Below are 19,008 nucleotides of genomic sequence, written 5' to 3' on the forward strand. Positions count from 1 at the left end.
ATTGTGTAAACTGCTCCGGTTTTCGCGAGCCTGAGCAGTCTATTTTGAATGATGAACGAGTCACCGTGAGATGTCAGCAACATGATTCAAATCATCTCCGATGTATTCTTTTCTTGCCTAGACCTTAACATTCGTTCAGCTAGACACAAAGAAGATGAGTTATCAGTATTTCTAGACGAGTTTAGTTTCCAGTTCGACGCTATCGTATTGACTGAAACATGGTGTACATGTGGCGAAGAAATTTACAAGCCGGACGGATATCAGAGCTTCTTTGTAAATCGATCCCGTAGGATGGGGGTGGGCTTGCTATCTTGGTTAAAAATAAGTTCGACTGCGAAGTTCTTTCGGAATTTTCTTTTATATGCAGCGAAGTTGAATCTTTAATTTTGTTATCACAAAATTATATTTATTCCGTAGCGTACTGACCGCCTAATGCTGACATAAGTACCTTTATTGAATTTCTAGACCGCCTCTTCAGCTACGCAAGCGCAACAAGTTCAATTTAATTCCTGGGGGCGATTTTAACATTGATCTCCTGAAACGATCCCCTGCGCAGGAAGTTCTTTTACTAACTGTGGAATCGAGTGGTACTTGCATACTGACTCAGACGGCTACACGCGTTACGATGCAGACAGCCACACTTATTGATGTATTTATCTCTAACCTAAATACTACTAGCTTACTTTTAGGTGTATTACACAGTTCTATCAGCGACCATTATCCCATTTATGTGCTCCTGAAATGTGCCACAAATAAACAACACAACTTATCAGCTCAGAATACTGTGCAAAATATTACTCCAGACACCCTCGCGTCCTTTTTTTCCGTTCTTTCAAATCAAAACTGGGATGACGTCTTTTCTTCTGAGACTGTAGAAGCGGCGTATGAGGCATTCATCACCTGTTTTAAACGCGTATACCATGATCATTTTCCTGAGAAAACTGTAAAAAAGTCCACTGGAAATCGTAAGCTATGGATAAACCAAGATTGCCTTAGAATGATTAAAAAGAAAGACCAGTTATACAAGAAATTTATGAGGACCAAGTTCCTTGCTGATCTAGGCAAGTTTAAAAAATACCGCAATAAAGTAACGTCTTTTCTCAAAAAAGAAAAAGGAAACTTTCTGCACAATGAGTTTGACAGAGAGTTCTGTGATGGTAGCGCATAAGTTTGGAAAAAGTTAATAAATGATTAAACCGAGCACAGTCTACGTCAGGAGTTACAGAGCTTTGGTTTGAAGGTGAACGTGTTGAGGGTGTGACACTTGCAGAGAAATGTAATACGTTTTTCAAAGATATAATAAATACCGGTCTGAGTTCAGATTGCGCTTGCAACACTATACGACGGAATAGCAATAGAATATTTTTGGAACCTACGGATGACACTGAAGTGTGCAGTATTTTTACTTCCTTTAAGAACAACAGGTCTTGTGATATAGATGGCGTTCAAATCTCACCTGTAAAATTTGTCCTCACTCTAATAGCACCAGTATTAACTTATATTTATAACTTGGCCTTATCAAGCGGGTCCTTTCCAAAGAAGATGCAGAAATCTAAGGTAATAGTATTATATAAAAGCGGCGATAAAAATAGCATGTCAAGTTACCGACCGACTTCCATTTTACCGCGTTTTTCGAAAGGGTTGAAGAAAAATATTGAAAAACGGGTAATGCAATTTCGCACTAGGTTTAAATTGTTATCAACAGCACAACATGGCTTTTTGCGAGGTAAATCTACCGAAAACCTTGCCTTATCAAGCGGGTCCTTCCTAGAGCAGATGCAGAAATCTAAAGTAATAGTATTACATAAAATCGATGACAAAAATAGCATGTCAAGTTACCGACCGATTTTTATTTTACCGCTTTTTTCGAAAGCGTTGGAGAAAATTATTGAAAAACGGTTAATGCAATTTTGCAATAGGTTTAAATTGTTATCAACAGCACAACATGGCTTTTGCGAGGTAAATCTACTGAATCAGCTTTATTGTCTCAAAAAGAAATTATTCTTAACGCTTTTGAAAATAAAGAATTGTGCATCAGCATCTTCATCGATTTCTCAAAGGCTTTCGATCGCCTTGATCATAATACCTTACTTAAAAAATTAGACCTTTATGGCATACGTGGCACTCTACTTGAACTACTGAAATCGTACATACGTCATCGTGTACAATGCGTTAAAATAGGGCCACATATATCTCCATTTCAAACTATTACTGCTGGTGTTCCACAGGGTAGTATTTTAGGACATCTACTTTTCATTTTATATATAAATGACCTTGTTTTGACTGTTAGCCAGCCGAAATTTGTCATTTATGCTGATGATGCAAGCTTATTTTTCACAGGTAGTTCTATAAGAACTCTGGTTTCTGTTACTAACAATGCTCTTGATGAACTTAAGGAATGGTCTGAAGCACTCTTTACTCACAAACACAATAAAAAACTAAAGCGGTTCTGTTCAGTACAAGACAGTTTCCCACTCAACCCGATATACATATACATAGGCAATTCACGTGTCCAGTTTGTAGACAGTGTTAAGATTTTAGTAGTAATTTTTAGCAAGACCATGAGCTGGGACACTGAAGTTTAGTTCCTTATGAGTAAACTGGCAAAGTGCACCGGAATTCTCGCAAAATTTCGGCATTTTCTGCCCGAACACATAAAATTAATTATTTACAATGCGCTTTTTGTATCCCACCTAAATTATTGTTTCTTGGTTTGGAGTACTATCACTAAAACAAACATTAATAAAATATACATGCTTCAAAAGAAACCTGGGGCGCTATAACGTGAAGCTATTCCAAACTTTTCTATTCAAATTCTGCTATCAGCCCTCCACGATTGGTCAAAAACTTTTTTCAACCACCCCCACTTCACCTGTCTGTCACGCGACGTCACGAAAACCGCGATACCACCCCATCTGATATAATGTGTACACGCTGATTATGCATGATTTGACAGAAAAAAGAAAAACAGTTATTTCTGATTCGACCCCTTTTTGTCATTAGCCCTCGGCTATTGCTAAAAAGTTTTCGGGCTGCACCCACTTCACCTGCCTGTCACGCGACGTCACAAAACCACAAGAACTCACCGCGTCAAAGTGAATTGTACGCGATAAAGATGCATTAATATGCCGAACAAAACTGAATTTTCTTCGGAATAGCCGCAGGCTGCCCCGTTCCGAAAGGAATAAGAGATGGCTGCCGCCGATCGCTCAGACGCTGGCTACTCGCACCTGCCGGAGAGCATTGGGGTATTTGCGTATAATAAAACTTCTTGCGTTGCCGTGTAAGGTTTTCGAGCACTTTCGGCACGTTTACCCCTTCATTCTGCCAACTCTTCTTTGCTGAGGGTCCGTTTTAGCGTCATTCTTGAGCTTCCGTTGCATGCCGCCGCGATTTTCGACCAGCCACCGCAAGCTAAGTAAGAGAAAGCCGACCAATCGTAGACGCCGGCACCACCCTCTTCATCCGGTTATCGACTTTCCGTGCAGTGGCTCGGCCCCATCGAATCCCTCTCCACTTGAGCGTTTCCGCGCCTCTTGTCAGCCAATTAGATACGACAAACCGCTCAGTGTAGGGAATGTTATTCGTTTTTCAAGCAAACAAAAGTGGTCTCCTATGAACGAGGAGAGCGTTTGATTGGTCTGTTCAGACAACCCTGCGGCTGACCGCCCGGTGCTTGCGTTGGTAGTTACGCAAATTTGACGTCAGGAGATTGGAATAGAAAGATATTGGAATAGTTTTACGTTATAGGGCCCCTGTACGCTACATTGCAAGCGTAGACTACCTTGCTCTCAATCAGGAACTGTTTGCTCGTTACCAAAATTTGCCGATTAATACCGTGTACGAGTATTTCTTGGCATTAAAATATAAGCGTTGTATCCAAAATGACCAGCTTAGTTTTCTTAAATTACCCTGTCTCAGTCAAAATCTTTCAGAATACTCCTTTCGCAAGAAAGAAATTTGGCACATTCCTTTCTCCCGTACAATGTACGGGCAACAGATGCTCCGACATAGCCTACCCACTGCTTTGAATAAATTATTGTCAAGTGGTATAATTCCTGAAACATGTTCACTAGTTGACATGAGAAGTGCATTAATTCACTAGTATCTTGCTTTTGAAAGCCGCGTTCATGTATTTTTTTTCTCATCTTGCTGCGATGTATCCTGTGTAATTTTATCTTGCTGCGATGCATTTCTGTGTTTTTTTTACTATTATGCTGTGTTTTTTCTGTTATTATGCTTTGTTCACAAACTCGTGTATATACGAGATGTGTTTGCCCTTGTTAAATAGCCAGAGCGTTAATATGTCTTTTACACTTTGCGTTTTTGCTGTATGCCTTGTACAGGGGGGGTCGGGCGTCCCTCAAGTGATTGTGTTCACTTTTTGCCGGGGCCTACCCGCATCGTTGATTTTTTGGCGATGTAAATAAACTCGACTTTGACTTCGACGAGCACGGAACATCTAATACAGACATGGGGGAATCGTCGATGGGAGTAGCGTTGCCGAGTGGCTTGCGTACTTAAACCAAAATTTAAAACAGGAAGAAATACCCGGGCATTTGCGATAGTCACAATGGTTTGAAGAACAGCAACTGTGCGTAGCAGCAGAACATTGACATTAGGAGTCAGCATATAGTCACCGTCAGGAAGAAATGGGAACATGAAGGCTTAAGGCGGCAATCGCACTAAGTCTACAGAACATAAACGAAGCTCAGCTGATTTTGGACCACAGCTGTGAAGAGGCAGCTCGAGTTGCAGGAGGCCAGCAGCGCAGTCAATCAGTGCTGAATGGTCCAATAAAAAAGTCGAGGCCGAAGATCAAATCATGGGAACACCGTTCCAGAACAGCAAATAACACGGAACTGTTGAAACCGGCAGCAGTTATTCGGGCAGTGTACATTCCAAGGGTAATGGGTGTTGTTCCATCAGCGATCCCGATAGCACGAGATACGGCAGGTGTAAGGACTTTCTTCAAGCGGCAACGAATACGGTTGCTCATCACCGATATGTGGGCTCCGGTATCAACAAGCGCTGGGACAAATATACCGTCAACTTCTACATCGACTATATTGCGTCTGCCCGGCAGGGTGAGATGCTTTGGTGGAGACGTCGACAATGCAGCGTCACGTCAGGGAGCTGCATCTTTTAGTTTTGTGAAGGTATGCGCCCAGGTCGGAATGACGGCTGCGGGCAACGGGACTGCGGTGAGCTGGACGACAAGCGACGACTTTGCGGCGAATGGGACTCGTGACTGCTCGGCGACGGCGATCGACGGCGCCATGCGGTCGTACCGTCGGTGGCGTGCAAGTTCGGCTCACTTTGTGGCTGGACATGGCGAAAACCGCCCTCTGAACGAGGGCTGTTCCAGAACGGCACCGAGGACCAGCGGTTGCGACAGTATCGGGTGGCGTGACCAACGCGGCGACAACTGAAGCAAATAGGTCGGTCATGCGGCGTTCGTCACTCCACCATGTTGCGAAAACGTCGACGGATCCATTGATTTTGAGTATGCACAAGCGAAGGACGTTCGGTAGGCGGGAACTGGTCACGGTGCAAATTGACTGTAACTCGGCAGTCAATTTGGCGAGTTCATGGCTCACACTAGCCTTACCAAGGGGAACCATAGGATCTCGTGTATTCTTGATAGGTGGGCGCAAACCGGCGGGCATATGGCTTCCAGATCACGCCGCACGATCTCCGTCAGCTGCTCTGAAGGCTGCTGCTGCCACAAATGAGTCCTGTCGGTCTTCACAAGAGGATGTAGAATCCGTATTGGGAAGTCGTGCAAATGACTAATAAATACGAAGGCTTTTCACCTGATCGGAACACTTGCATTCAATGATAATGTCATTAACCGAAGTACAGTTCTTACATATGAGTAAATTGAAGCCGCCATCGGCGATACCTTTTAGGTCATGCCCGACTTTCTCAAACTCCGGAATTTCTGCATCGGCCTTGCGCTAGAGTGCCAGCACGTCTTGTATATAGGCGACATAGCCTTCGGTGCACATCTGAACTCGTGATGCTAACGCTTTCCTGGCGACGACCTTCCGGCCCAGTGGTTTTCCGAGGCGATCTTGCAGCTTTTGCTTGCAGGTATCCCAGTAGCGGAGTTCTTCGTGCTTTTCAAACCACACTCGCGCAGTTCCCGCCAAGTAACAAGATATGTTCGTCAGCGTCCCTGTGGGATTCCGTTTGTTGTGGCTGCTCGCCCGCTCATGCATCTGCAGCCAGTCGTCGACGTCGGCGCCATTGGTGCCACAAAAGGTTCCTGGGTCACGCGCATGCGTGAGTACGACAGTCGACCCAGTCGACAGTGGCGTTGCCGAACTAGGCACCGTCTCCAGAAGAACTTCAGTTTGGCCTAGTTGGTATTTACTGCAAATCATATTGACCGCAAAAAAGACGGGGACATAGGAAGAAAACACGTAAACCGCCTGTGCTGTTTACGTGTTTTCTTCCTATGTCCCCGTCTTTTTTGCGGTCAATATGATTTGTAGGCACCGTCTCCTGCGACATCGGTGATGAACCGAAGTGGCGGCCACCGCGAAGCTCCTGTCTTAGTGGTTACCCCACACCTCCACCAAATGTTACAAACGGGAAGCCCGGTGCACAAATGTATGTACTACTATTTACATGGGGAAAAGTTAATGGTAATCGCACAGGCTGGTACAAAGGTCACAGCTGCAGGAGATAGTCTACCACTCCCTCTTCGTCTCCCTCTTGCGTGCGCGATCCTGTCCGAATGCACCGTATCCGCATCTTCAACATTTTAATTAACATTTATAAGGTACTTATTTCATTTCTCCTTACATTCCTAAAACAATTGATCATGAAAGCATTTTCACCGCCCGATCCACAGCCGAACCCCCGGAGTCGTTTGCGCCAGTTCACTAAGGAACAAGCACAATAAGTTCAGCATGAGATCGAGAATATGCGAAATAGGTGAAACTGCAAGAAATGCTACGCAGAGTGGCAGGTTGAACAGAGTACGAAGCTTTTATGCCGTAAATGTGACACTGCCTCAGAACATCGAAGAACGGCTTCCATGCATCGCACGAACACTAGAAAAGCCAACAGTTGGCCGCAGTTTAGCCTTCTTTTTTTCTTGAAAAATTGTGCTTGTATTATTTATTCACGACATTGATATTCTAGGCTTCCTTTTACATTAGATGTGTTTCTGTTATTATATATTGTGCTTATATATTCAACATCTTTAAAGAATGATGATTTTGCAAACGATTGCGTGCTACTTCATAAATATTGGGTGCTTTGAAAAGTGTCTCGCTGGAAACAGCATTTAGTCTTCTAGAATTTTTTCTGCTGAATTATAGGACAAAGTATTATTTGTGCCGACAGAAATATTTCTTCGACCCCTCAGAAACGGTCACTCTCAAGGGGCAACACGGGTACGCAATAAGCAATACAAATGGTGTCTACTCGTGATACATACATTATGGCACGCAAACTTCAGGTATGAGAAATGCGTAAAGTGCAGCAAAGAATGCGGTCTAAAACCAGAAGCCCGCTTTTCGTTTGTATCATTTAGGTTTCCATAAGAAACAACGATGACTTCATGAGAATTTCACTTGAAGCAGGCATTTTCTTTAGATATGCAAGAAGTGGCATTGGCATTTCATGCATCTTTTAAGTATTACACAAGGCATTCTAAATAAATAAGAGCGTTTAGAACTGAACAAAGATTACGAGGATGCTCATGCAATCACTTTAACTTATTTTTTCTTTATGCATATATTCCGGAAAGTAGAGATAATACGTAACTTAATACATTCAAAAGAAAACGTCATCGTTCTACCGTGATGAATAGTTTCGATTCAGACCAAGAAATATTTCACAAAAATTCAGGAACAATTCTAAATTTCGAAAACTATTAAAGAGAAAGTTTACAAATAGATAACACTCCCGATAAATCATAGATGACAATTCTCTATACCCAATCCCTGATCGATACGTAAAGTGAAAAAATATAATGTGTTAAACGCTCATTACACTGCTGCCTGTTTAATAGCAACATGGTAAACAAACCGAAATATTGTGTCTAGACATTGAAGAAATTGCGTAACAGGTGTGCTAAGTGCATGGGAATTCCAGCGTCAGCTGATAACTTTCTTTTGGTTCTCTCTATACGCTGTGCGTAACACGAATATTACGCGAAATATCATTTTGCATCGCCGTGTCAGGAAGTCGCATACTTCTAGTTGTCTCAAATCGAGCCATTACCACTGATCTTTATGAAATAGCTAATAGCCTAAACCATAACAAACTAAACGTGAAAGCTAGAACATGACTTGTTTCGAATGCAAAAATTGTTTCGCGTCTGGTAATCCATCGTTCAAAGCGAGAATTTTTACATATTATAAGTATTTGAATGGCAAAATATCTGTCGTAAAACATGAGCCAAACCGCATTGCTAACAAAACGGAATGCTAGAACCTGTACATTTTACCCCTTTTGTTTCCGCGCCTCCTTCGTCGGTTTAATGTTTCTCTCTTTTTTTATAATTCTATTTTCGCTTTGCAATCTTTCAGCACCTAGTTTCTCCAATAACAATGAACTCTACGCCATGAATCTCTCCGCCGTTAAACCTAGCTAACCCGGAATCGACCACGTGTATTTGCTTCCCCACCACTACCCAGGTCCGCTTCCTTCATGACTGCCTGGACTCGGACCAAATGTGCTTGAACGCCTGCGGTTTCTTCAAGGTCAACCTGACACTCCTCGTATCGGTAAGGCTGCGAGCGTCAAGCAAAGCACGCTGCTATATTTACCGCCAGGCACTGGAATACAGAGAGAGAAGAGCGCAAGCAAAGGGCGCGCGTCCTTCTCGAACTTGTTTGGAAATCCCGCGAACGCAGCTAGCAGGATCCGAACCGCGGCTCCGCACGAGGGTTTAAGCACTTCAGAAGAGCACAGCTCGATGCCGAGACAGCCTTGACAGTTTAACCAGCCTCGCCGCAAGTGAATCACCACGGCAAATTGGTCGTTCTCCCCGGAATGCTTGCGCGCGGAACGAAAGCTAGGAGTCCGCAGCGCCAATGTGTGTGTATATATATATATATATATATATATATATATGTGTGTGTGTGTGTGTGTGTGTGTGTGTGTGTGTGTGTGTGTGTGTGTCTGTGTGTGTCTCTCTGTGTGTGTGTGTGTGTGTGTGTGTGTGTGTGTGTGTGTGTGTGTGTAACCGTTCTTCATTGACTTTTGCGTCTTTCCGCTGGTACTTCTCCTCTGTGCCTCGAGGCAAGCACCATTCTAGAGAAATCGTGCGCGCACAAAGAGGGTCAGTTAAGCAATGCCATTTCCTTCAGGGATAAGGGGTGACTAACACGCCGTCAATACCATGCCATTATTCTGGTGACATGAGCGGTCGCAGATCAGAAAACAATATGCTGCAATAAGAAAGCTGGAAATGTCCTTGACTCGACCCCATAGTTAGGAAAATGTCCACATGCCAGTCTAATCATAGATCAAAATACATTTCTTTTTCTATTATTCATTACTGACATCAGTTCAACCATTCCTGTGGAAACCTGAAAGGTGCCGAAAGGCCAATGTAACGAGTTTCTATCATGCATTATGGAGTACGAATAGATGCACCCGTGTAATACTAATAAAATTATTCTATGAATTACCGCGTGCTGTGGAAATCGGTATTATTCAAAGTATCTTTCAGGTCATTTGACATTCTGCAAAGCGTTACAATATGGACAAGCATGTTTTTATTTTTAGTCACCCGATGTAATATAAGCGGTAGGCGCCTTTAGGTGGCACGGACTATTCTTCAGCGCCTGGCAAAGAAAGAAAATTGCCGCAAAATTTCGAACAAATTATAGCAAAAATGTGCTACAAAACTCAGTCAACATTAGCAGAAAGTTTTGCGCGTAAGTCCAGAAAGCCACAGAAGAGCGCTTGTAGCCTCAGCCTTACTAGGATATGAGCCATTGCATTTTTTGCTTGTTTCCGGGGGTATAGCCATTGAGAAGGTCACGTGGGGTTTTTTGTACCACTCGACAAGACCTCGCGTTGCTGTACGCTGTATGTCTGATTCCAGTGAACGCATGCACTATACGCTTCACTTTCATGAATGCTTGTAGCCTCTACATTACGAGAGGGATGAGCCATTGCCTTTTTCGCTTGCTTAGGGGGGCAGGGGCCACTGCGGATCATGGCAGCTCTGTTCCTTTGGACCAGACGGCGCGTTTTTTCAAGGCCATCGGTGGTATGAGGCACTGAAGGCATTCGCCTTTATTAATAAACATTTGGCTGCTAGTCAGCGCTGTTGTCTCTCCTTTTCCCACGTTCTATTCTTGCACTGTCTGCGCTCGTGTCATTAACCAACCCGCTCAAATGCGTAGGCTTGTGTTATCAGGCGTCGATACGGACACACATCTGCAGCATTCACGGTTTTATGTTTTTTACGTTTTTCTTCATAAACTTCAACTGTTGGGCAGCGCTCTTCCTGTGTACTTCCCTTTTGTGTAGCCATCGTTTTCCGTGCTGACTCAAAAAAATATGATTCGAATGCACTCATTTTGGAAGTATGTAAACCGCTAAGCATTTACGCGCTCTCAATTTCGGCCAGCCATCGCCAATTGGTGTCACTGGGTATGTGTCACTGAGCATGTTTGTACCGCTCTTCAGTGAAGATTGTTCATGTCAACTTAGGTTACTGGGTAGGTTCCACTGCGTATCTGTCGCTCTTCAATGAACCTGTTTAACACGAAGTTGGCCAAGTTGGCATGTGCACCTTGGTATGTGCCGCTTTTCAATGAGAAAACAATTATAAAAGAAATGTACACGGTACTGGATGGCATCGTACCCGCGTTATATATTTATAACGTGACATATTTATTTAAATGTATATAGTGAGACAATCTTGTCTGAACATATCAGAAGCCAATGGTTACGCCGCAGGTAGCCACATTATTCGAGCGAGCGTGCGACCCATTGCTGCCACCCCGAGTGGTGATGCTGGGTACGTGCACTGCGAAAGAGGAAATGCACAAGTAGCGCTCACAATACATTCGCACACGCTCCACACGCACACTTCGTGGAGTCTTTACTAAATGGCGTCGCCGCGTGTTCAATGGGATGCGCGAGAAGGAAACCCGCCTGCACTTAGGCATTACAGATAACGCTTCTCTGCGGGGGCAATGTCGTGCGTCGCTGCATTGCTTAGTCGCCATCCGCATTAATGTCGACATTCATCGTAAGATGGATTCTGCCTGTGTTTTGGAGGTTGCACGAGTGTCGTCTGAGGCCTAATTCTACGCTGCTTTATATCGAAAGGCTCTCTTTGGCAAGTCATATGTCCACGTTCCGCGCTCGGCGTGGTACTCAAGTCGGTTCACATATAATTCAAAGAACTTCCACTTGAACAAAAACAACTCCTGAGCGTTCCTCACGGAAAGCCCCGAACCGCCAAGGTAGACTGTTTGGTGCATTTAGTACGTGACCACGGGTGATGTCAAATTTAGAAGAAACTCCACATTAAAAATCAATTCACTAGTTATGTTCAAGTTAACTTGGACCAAGATTTAAAAAAAAAGCCAAGAGCTCTAGAGGAATCATACCGACTGCATAGTATCCGTAGTCAACAAGAAGTATTTTTTGCATGACGAAGTAATACTTGTTTAATTATAATTGAATGATTAATTAATTCAGTTTAACTATTGTCCTTTTAATTTTAAATTTTAATTTGGAAAGCCAGGAAACCGTGACGGTGCACTTGGGACTGTAATTTTCCGCACTCATCTTGTTCTGCAGATACGCGCTCCCGGAACGTATGTTCCTTTTGTTGCCATTAGCAATAGAAACAAATGTTGTGCAAGTTATGTCCACCTAAGGCTTTTTGGCGGATCTGTACGGCCAGCATATGCTGCTATCGATTACGTAAATCATTTTTCCTTGACGTGTCAGTGCGTGGATATTAACAGGAGATCTCAACGGTACCACGCCATTGACCTGCTCTTCAAGAAGGCAGTTATGCCTTCACGAATGATCAGAAGGCTAAAATGATCTTGGCTGTGGAGGCGGCGCACGGCGACAAGTGTAAGGCAGCCAAGCTATTCCGGATGCAGCATTTCGGAGGACGCCCTAGTCCGTCAACAATACTTAGAACGTACTAAATGCTTTGCGAGATGGGTAGCTTCACAAGAAAGCGACACAGGACTGTCATGCCGTCTTGCCACTGCACCAGTATGGCACCCAGAGCAACATTGCTCGCATCCGTGTGAAGTGCTGTAGGAACGTGCTGGTCGAAAAGCGCAAGAATAGGAAGCGTTTGCAGGCGCTGACGTAGTTCGCTAAATGCTACTTGCTCATTTTCCCCCCACGGAAAGGGAACATCACTGCGTGTCAGAAACGTTAACGGTGCAGCAAGACATGAAGAGCTCGCGATAAAGTGTCGGTAATAGGCGCACAGTCCCCAGAAGCGCCTCACTGCCTTCTTGTCGGACGGCGTGGGGAACTGTGCCACAGCGTCTGTTTTGGCTGGATCAAGTCGTACACCCTCGTGACTGACGACGTGGCCGAGGAAGGAGAATTCACTGAATCCAAAATGACATTTCTCGGGCTTTCCTCATCATCATTTTTTACTAACCCTTAAGGACCCTTAATAGGGCATTACATAAGGGCGGGAGTATTGAATTTACATATACTGGAGCGAATGCTATTCAACAATGAACTAACTACGTTACTGGTAGGGAGTAGAGGCGGAGTTAGGGGGGGGGGGGGCTTATGGGGCTTCAGCCTCCCCCCCCCCGACATGACATGACAAGAACTTTATTTCAGTCCTGAGGGACTGAGATCTTGGAGAGCCAAAACCGGAGACTCCAGAAGATCAAGTCGGTGGCGCCGCCTACGATGGGACCGGGAGATAAACTCCCGCCGCAATGTCGTGGGCCCTCTGGACAGCCTGGAGTTGAATGTGGAGATTGATGCTCTTGAGAGATTCCTGCCATTGATCTTTCGTGATGGGTGGAGAGGCATTAAGGGCTGGGCACAGCCAGAGCATGTGGTCAAAAGAACATGAGTCATGACCACGTTTGGGGCACTACTGTGAGTGTTCGGGATATAGCTTGTTAAGGGACCTAGGAGGGGGATAGGAACGGGTTTGCAGGAGTCTGAGTGTGGTAGCCTGAGGTTTGTTCAATTTGGGGTGAAGGGGTGGAAATGTGCTCCTGCCTTAAGAAAAAAGGGGGCGGATGCACACGAGCGGATGCACACGAGCATCCGCCAATGGGCGCGCACTCTGGACCGACGTCATGCGCCGGACGGCCGGTGACTCCGCCGCTTCGGTCATCTGGGCGGGGCCTCCCCTTTTTTCTAAAGTTGTATCCGACTATAGTCGATAATGGTAATCAATTTCGTGAAAAGTACATAATGGATCTTTGTGGATGTTGACCTCGTTCCAAGCCTGGCTACCCGCGATAGCGCGGTGCGTGAAATCGCGCGTTCTCCGGTGGGCCTGCTCGTTAGGGTTAGATCCGAGCGGATTAATTGAACTATCTAGATGGGCTGGGAACCACGAGATTTGGTGTCCTCCTTCGCTGCTCTCCTTAGTCCTTTAAAGTGCTTTAATCACAATACTGTTCGCCTGTTCAGATACGAGGGTGGACGAGAAGGATCTAACCGCCGTGCGCGAGTCCGAGAAGACGATAGCGGGAACTTTTGAGCTGTGAAAAGCCAGAGTGATCGCCGCTTCCTCCGCCACATGGGCAAACTTCGTACAAACAGAGGCTTCATTGACCACGTTGCCTCCCGCGTCTACGACCGAGACAGTGAACTTATCCCCACTGTCATATAGGGCCGCATCGGTAAAGAGGGCATCTAGTTTCTTCTGATTGATCTTTTTAAAGATGGACTTGGCTCTCGCGAATCTTCTACCCTCGCTATGCACTGGATGGATGTTTCGTGATAAGGGGTCAACCATGATGCGAGTTCTGGTTTTCCGGTTGAGGCTAACTTTGGTCGCCGGTTCATGTCTGGGTTGGATTCCCGCTTCTCCTAAAATCTTAATCCCTGGCCTAGTCGATGAAAGTGTCATTATCTGAGCCGCTGTGTGAGCTTCTATTAGCTCATCGATGGTGTTATGGAGTCCTAGCTCCAGCAGCTTCTCAGTGCTTGTGGACTGCGGAAGGCCGAGCACTGAGGCCGGTTCTGATTAGAGAGTCGAGCTTGGCCTTTTCCGCTTTACTCCAATTATGGTACAGCGCGATGTAGATAACATGACTGTGGAAGAATGCCTTATAAGCCCTGAGCAAATTGTCATCTTTGAGACCGCCTCATTGATTTGAGACGCGGGCTACAAGTCTTAGGACATTACTAGTCTGTCCAGTGAGCCTGTTGAGAGCCGTTGACTTACAGCCCTTGGCATTAACGAGGAGACCTAGAATCTTGACCGAGTCCATCCTCGGTATGGGATGCCCATTTTTATGTCGAATTTGTATCGGCAGAGTTCCCAGAGGCGCAAGATTTCTGACCCCCTGTCTGGACTGGCGATATAACAGTAGCTCTGATTTAGCGGGGGAGAGTTCAAGGCCCGCGTTTGAAAGGAAATCGTCGGTAGCCTCCAACGTGCTTTGTAACGAGTGTTCGAGCCTGGTTAGCGATGCGCCCGGTGCCCAGATCGTGATATCGTCCGCATAAATGGCGTGACCCACGTTCGGGATTGCAGTGAGGCGAGTGGAGAGTTTGTGCATGGCTATATTAAGTAAGAGTAGGGTGAGGACCGAGCCCTGCGGGGTGCCGAAGGTGCCTAGTTCGGAGAATCCTCCCGAGATCATGGCTAGTCAGAGGTGTGCCTTTCGGTCCGCGAGGAAATATCTGGTGTAATCATGAAACCGCTGGCCCAGGTTGAGAGACGAAATCTCCGTCAGGATGCGTTTATGCGCAACACTGGAAGGCCTTGGAGGATCCATTGCGAGGATCCCTCTCAAGTCGCAAATAGGGTTGTCAAAGATTGCTTTCTTAAGCAAAAGCATAGCATCCTGTGTGGACAACGCCTGTCCAAAGCCGATTAGGCTGTGTCTAAAGATCTGCTTGTTTTCAATGTGTTCAGTGATCCTGTTATGTATCGCGTGCTGCTCCGCAACCTTGGTGATGCATGCTGTAAGGTAAATAGGCCGCAGAATATTTATATGTGGGGGTTTTCCTAGTTTGGGTATGAGTACCACTATTGCGGTACGCCAGTCTATCGGGACCTGTCCACTTTTCCATACCTCATTTATTTTTGCCGTGAATATCTCGACTGCCCAATCGTATAGGTTTCTGAGTAGTTTGTTCGTGATTCCATCAGGTCCCGGGGCTGATCTGCCATTTAGATTGAAGAGAACGTGTCTGATTTCTGACACGGTGAAAGGTTCGTCTACATCAGGTGCCGAGAATCCCATTTAGTTCACACGCTTTACCGGGCGATCCGCGTCTTTGGCGAGGGGGAGATAAGTACATGCTAAGTTGTTGGCTAATTCACTGTCGGTGAGACCTAATGCGGTTTGCTTCTTAATGATCCTATCCGTTGAAAGGCTACGGGTTTCCTTAGATTGTTTATGGTTGAGAAGACTCTTCAGTAAGCTCCATTTGCTCCCTCTTCGCATACTCCCGTTCATTCCGGTACACGTCTCATCCCATTGCTGCCGGGCGAGCTGGGCCGAATAGGTTTCAATCTCCTTGCTAAGAAGCGCGATTTTCGATCTGAGTCGATGACTAAGCTTTTGGGTCTTCTACCTTGCTGAGAGGGCGTGTTTGGTCTCCAGAAGGTCAGCACGTCTCGAGGCCATTTTAGGAACTTCAAAATCTGTAATGATTTCTTTGGTTGCTCCTTTAGCCGCCATGTTCAGATTCTCTAGCAGATCTGCATACGTTTCGTCTTGCGGGACTGTTTCATTTTTTTTTTATTTTTCGGAAAAGGTCCCAGCTCACATACACATATCTCGCGGGTGGTCTGGGTTTGACACGCAACAGAATTTTATGTATCTTATGGTCACTGCCTGGCCCCTCCTGGAGGTTGTCCCACGTGCCTTCGATACCTCGGAGGAAAGTGAGATCGGGAGTCGTATCTCGACTGACCGAATTACCGGATCTGGTGGGGAGCCTTAGGTCTTTGATGAGTATTAAGCCGTGCTCTGCAGCGTTGAAGGCCAAGTTCGTCCCTTTTACACTTTTGTAACCGTACCCCCATTCCGCATTGGGTGCAATAAATTCACCCGCAACAACGAGAGGCGCGCTTCTCGCCGCCCTAGACGTGGTGTCTAGTAATGTTTTGAATTCCCTTTTCCTGTCCGATGTTGTGCTCTACACGTTGAGAATCAAAATGCTAGTATTCATTGTTATGTTGGGTACGATCTCTATTAACTGGGCCTTGAGGTCCGCTTTGTACGCGCGGACCTCGTGCTCAACGAACGAGATGTTCTTTCTGGTTAGGGTAGCGATACTTCTGCCCTTTTCTCTCTGGTATGGGACCATGCGGTACCCCGCGAGGGAGATTTCAGCTGTACATAGCGTTTCCTGTAACAATATAACTTGCTGCTTGTCCGCAATAGACCTGATAAGCTGTCCCAAAGGGGTGGGGCCTTGCGCCTCTGGAAACTTGTGCAGTTCCAATGCCAGATTGTCATATTGTTGCTATTCGCGTTCGTCATTTCGCCTACTGGGGATGATGAATGAGCCCTTTAGCCTCACTTTTGGGATTCGGGTTTGCCTGATTTTGCACTGTCCACACCGCAAGCCTGCCTTTGGCTTGGACCTAGGGTCTCTCTAGTTGATTTAATCTCGTCTCCATCCCGGAGAGCATTTCCATCATGCGTCCTAGGGTCTTTTTTGTGGCAGCTAGCTTGCCTCCGGTGTTTATTTTGGCAGCAGGATCAGCGGCGGTAGCTATGGCTTCGCTCGACTCAGCCCCTTCCTCTTCTGCCTCGCTCACCGGTTCTGGGTTGGCAGATTTACGCTTGGATTTGCCAGAAAGTCGGCCTAGATTTTTAATTTTATCCTCATTGCGGTTCGAGATTTGCCCTCTAATGCCAATTAAGGCCTCTTTAAGCTCTGCAAGTTCGCGCCTGAGCGGTTGATTTTCCGCCTCAAGTGATTGGATTCGGGTTTTATTATTTCACTCCCTCTGACTGTTCCCCACCACTTGCTCTTTTGGCCGTCGTAGCCTTCTTTCCCATCGACGGCGCTGTGCAGGAGCCCTTGACTTTGTCGGCCCACGTGGCACGGTTCGCGGGCTGGGAGCGAGACCGGGACCAGGATCTCGATATGGATGCGCTGGATTTCCCGCCTTTCCCTGAGCCGGTTCGCCTCCTGGAGCGAGAGCGCCGCCTCTATTGTTAGCGGGCTCACACGGTGAAGCCACCATATGCTGCCGCAGGTGTCACCGAGCTCTGTGCGTAGGAGATAGTGATGACATCGCCGCTAGCCACCTGTGCTGTTCGCAACATTTGTCGTCGCCTTCGACGCCGACGCCTAACGATATATAGGACCTGGTATAGCGTTGTTTGCATGCCCTATCTCTGGTGACATGGGGGCCGCCGCATGCTTCACATTTGGGTGTGCATTGGTGTCCCTTCTCTTGTGACTGATGTCTTCATTTTCCCACAGACGCGGCACTTCTTTTTTCCCTCTTCTTTACTGGGGCACACGTCGGCTCAGTGACCCCCGTGGCCACACGCGTAGCTTACATCCACCTGCCGTTTGAAAAGAAAGCATGGAACGATGGCGGTTCCACACATGACCGTGTTGGGCACTCGCATGCCGTCGAAGAGTATAACTACTTGTGTGTTCTTAATTCTGCTGACTTCTAATGTCGTAGAGTTTCTTGGTTTAAGAATCATCCGCTTAAGGGCTCCGTCATCAAATGAAGGGTCGATCTTTCTTATTACACCTTTGCACGTGTCATTAGGGGCAGAAATGTAGGCTTACACCTCAAAGGCGCCGAGATTAGTATGTATCTTGCTTATTCTTGCATATGCCATCGCGTTTTGATCGTGAGGGGCAGAGATAACCAAAATGTTCTGCATCTTGTTTGGGCACACGGTGTCCTCGGCTGTCTGCTGTTCCGTCAAGGCTGCCACCACGGCCAGGGCTTGGGCGAAGAGTATGACATCCGTTTTGGAAACGTCGAGGCCTCCCGTGGGGCGCACAATGATCTTGATTTGATCCTTGGAATAATTTCGGTAGCCTCGAGGCTGCCGTTACCTGCTTCATGAACCTTTTGGCGGGCGAGTTGACCGTGCGGCTGCCAGCCGGCATCTTCTTGCTGACTTGTTGCCCGCTATATGATGGCGTACTCGTTGGTTGTTTTCGTTTGCTGTTGAGGGCGGTCGTCCATCCCGCTTCATCGAGCTCCTCCGGGGTGATTTCCATTCCCTCGACGGCTATGGTCCCGGTCATGGTTTCTGTTGGTCAGTAGTTCACTTGGAATGCCGGTCGTCCGCGCCGGCGGGAGGGGGTGGGGAGGGTTAGGCCTACGCCTTCTCGCGCTACCGCGCCGTAAGTAGGCGTAGCCCGTTAGGGTTGGCGCTCTCGCGGCGTGGTCGGAGATTCAAGGGGCGACAAAGTGGTGACAAGTCCACCCACCGGTAAGAGTCCACTATCTGCGCGATCCCAGGAACTTGCCGCTTCATAAAAGATATAGTTTCCGTGGGTCGGCTTCGCAAAGCAGCCGAAAACCTTGGAAAGTGGGAGCCAAATCAAAACAACCCCTGGCGCTGGAAATCACGCTCGATTTTGTCTAGAATGCCCTTTTCACGCTCGAAAAGATATTTCAGTGCGAACATTGCGAAATAGGGCTGGATTTCGCGGCAACGCTCATGCACCTCGAGTCACATATCGTAACGCCATAGAGCTCCATCCGAGCACAAAGCTTCAAAGGCGTTTTGATGGCGAGAGGGCACGTCGCGGCATCTGGCGGAGACCGTGGAATCCATTTAGTGCTTGGGTTTCCATTCTGAAACTTTATGGGTACCAAGTTCTGATAAACATTTCATG

The 19,008-nt window shown here is 46.5% G+C and overlaps 1 protein-coding gene across 1 annotated transcript in view; it reads left to right on the plus strand.

Annotated features, from left to right (window-relative positions):
* LOC139055309 (uncharacterized) overlaps positions 1-19,008 on the plus strand; it is a 96,509-nt gene that overhangs the window by 62,482 nt on the left and 15,019 nt on the right. Inside the window, exon 4 of the mRNA XM_070532754.1 lies at positions 8,658-8,747. Coding sequence (XP_070388855.1) covers positions 8,658-8,747 — 90 coding nt within the window. The remainder of the gene's footprint in view (positions 1-8,657; positions 8,748-19,008) is intronic.

Source organism: Dermacentor albipictus, chromosome 2 (assembly GCF_038994185.2).
Source record: "Dermacentor albipictus isolate Rhodes 1998 colony chromosome 2, USDA_Dalb.pri_finalv2, whole genome shotgun sequence".
Taxonomy (NCBI): Eukaryota; Metazoa; Arthropoda; class Arachnida; order Ixodida; family Ixodidae; genus Dermacentor; species Dermacentor albipictus.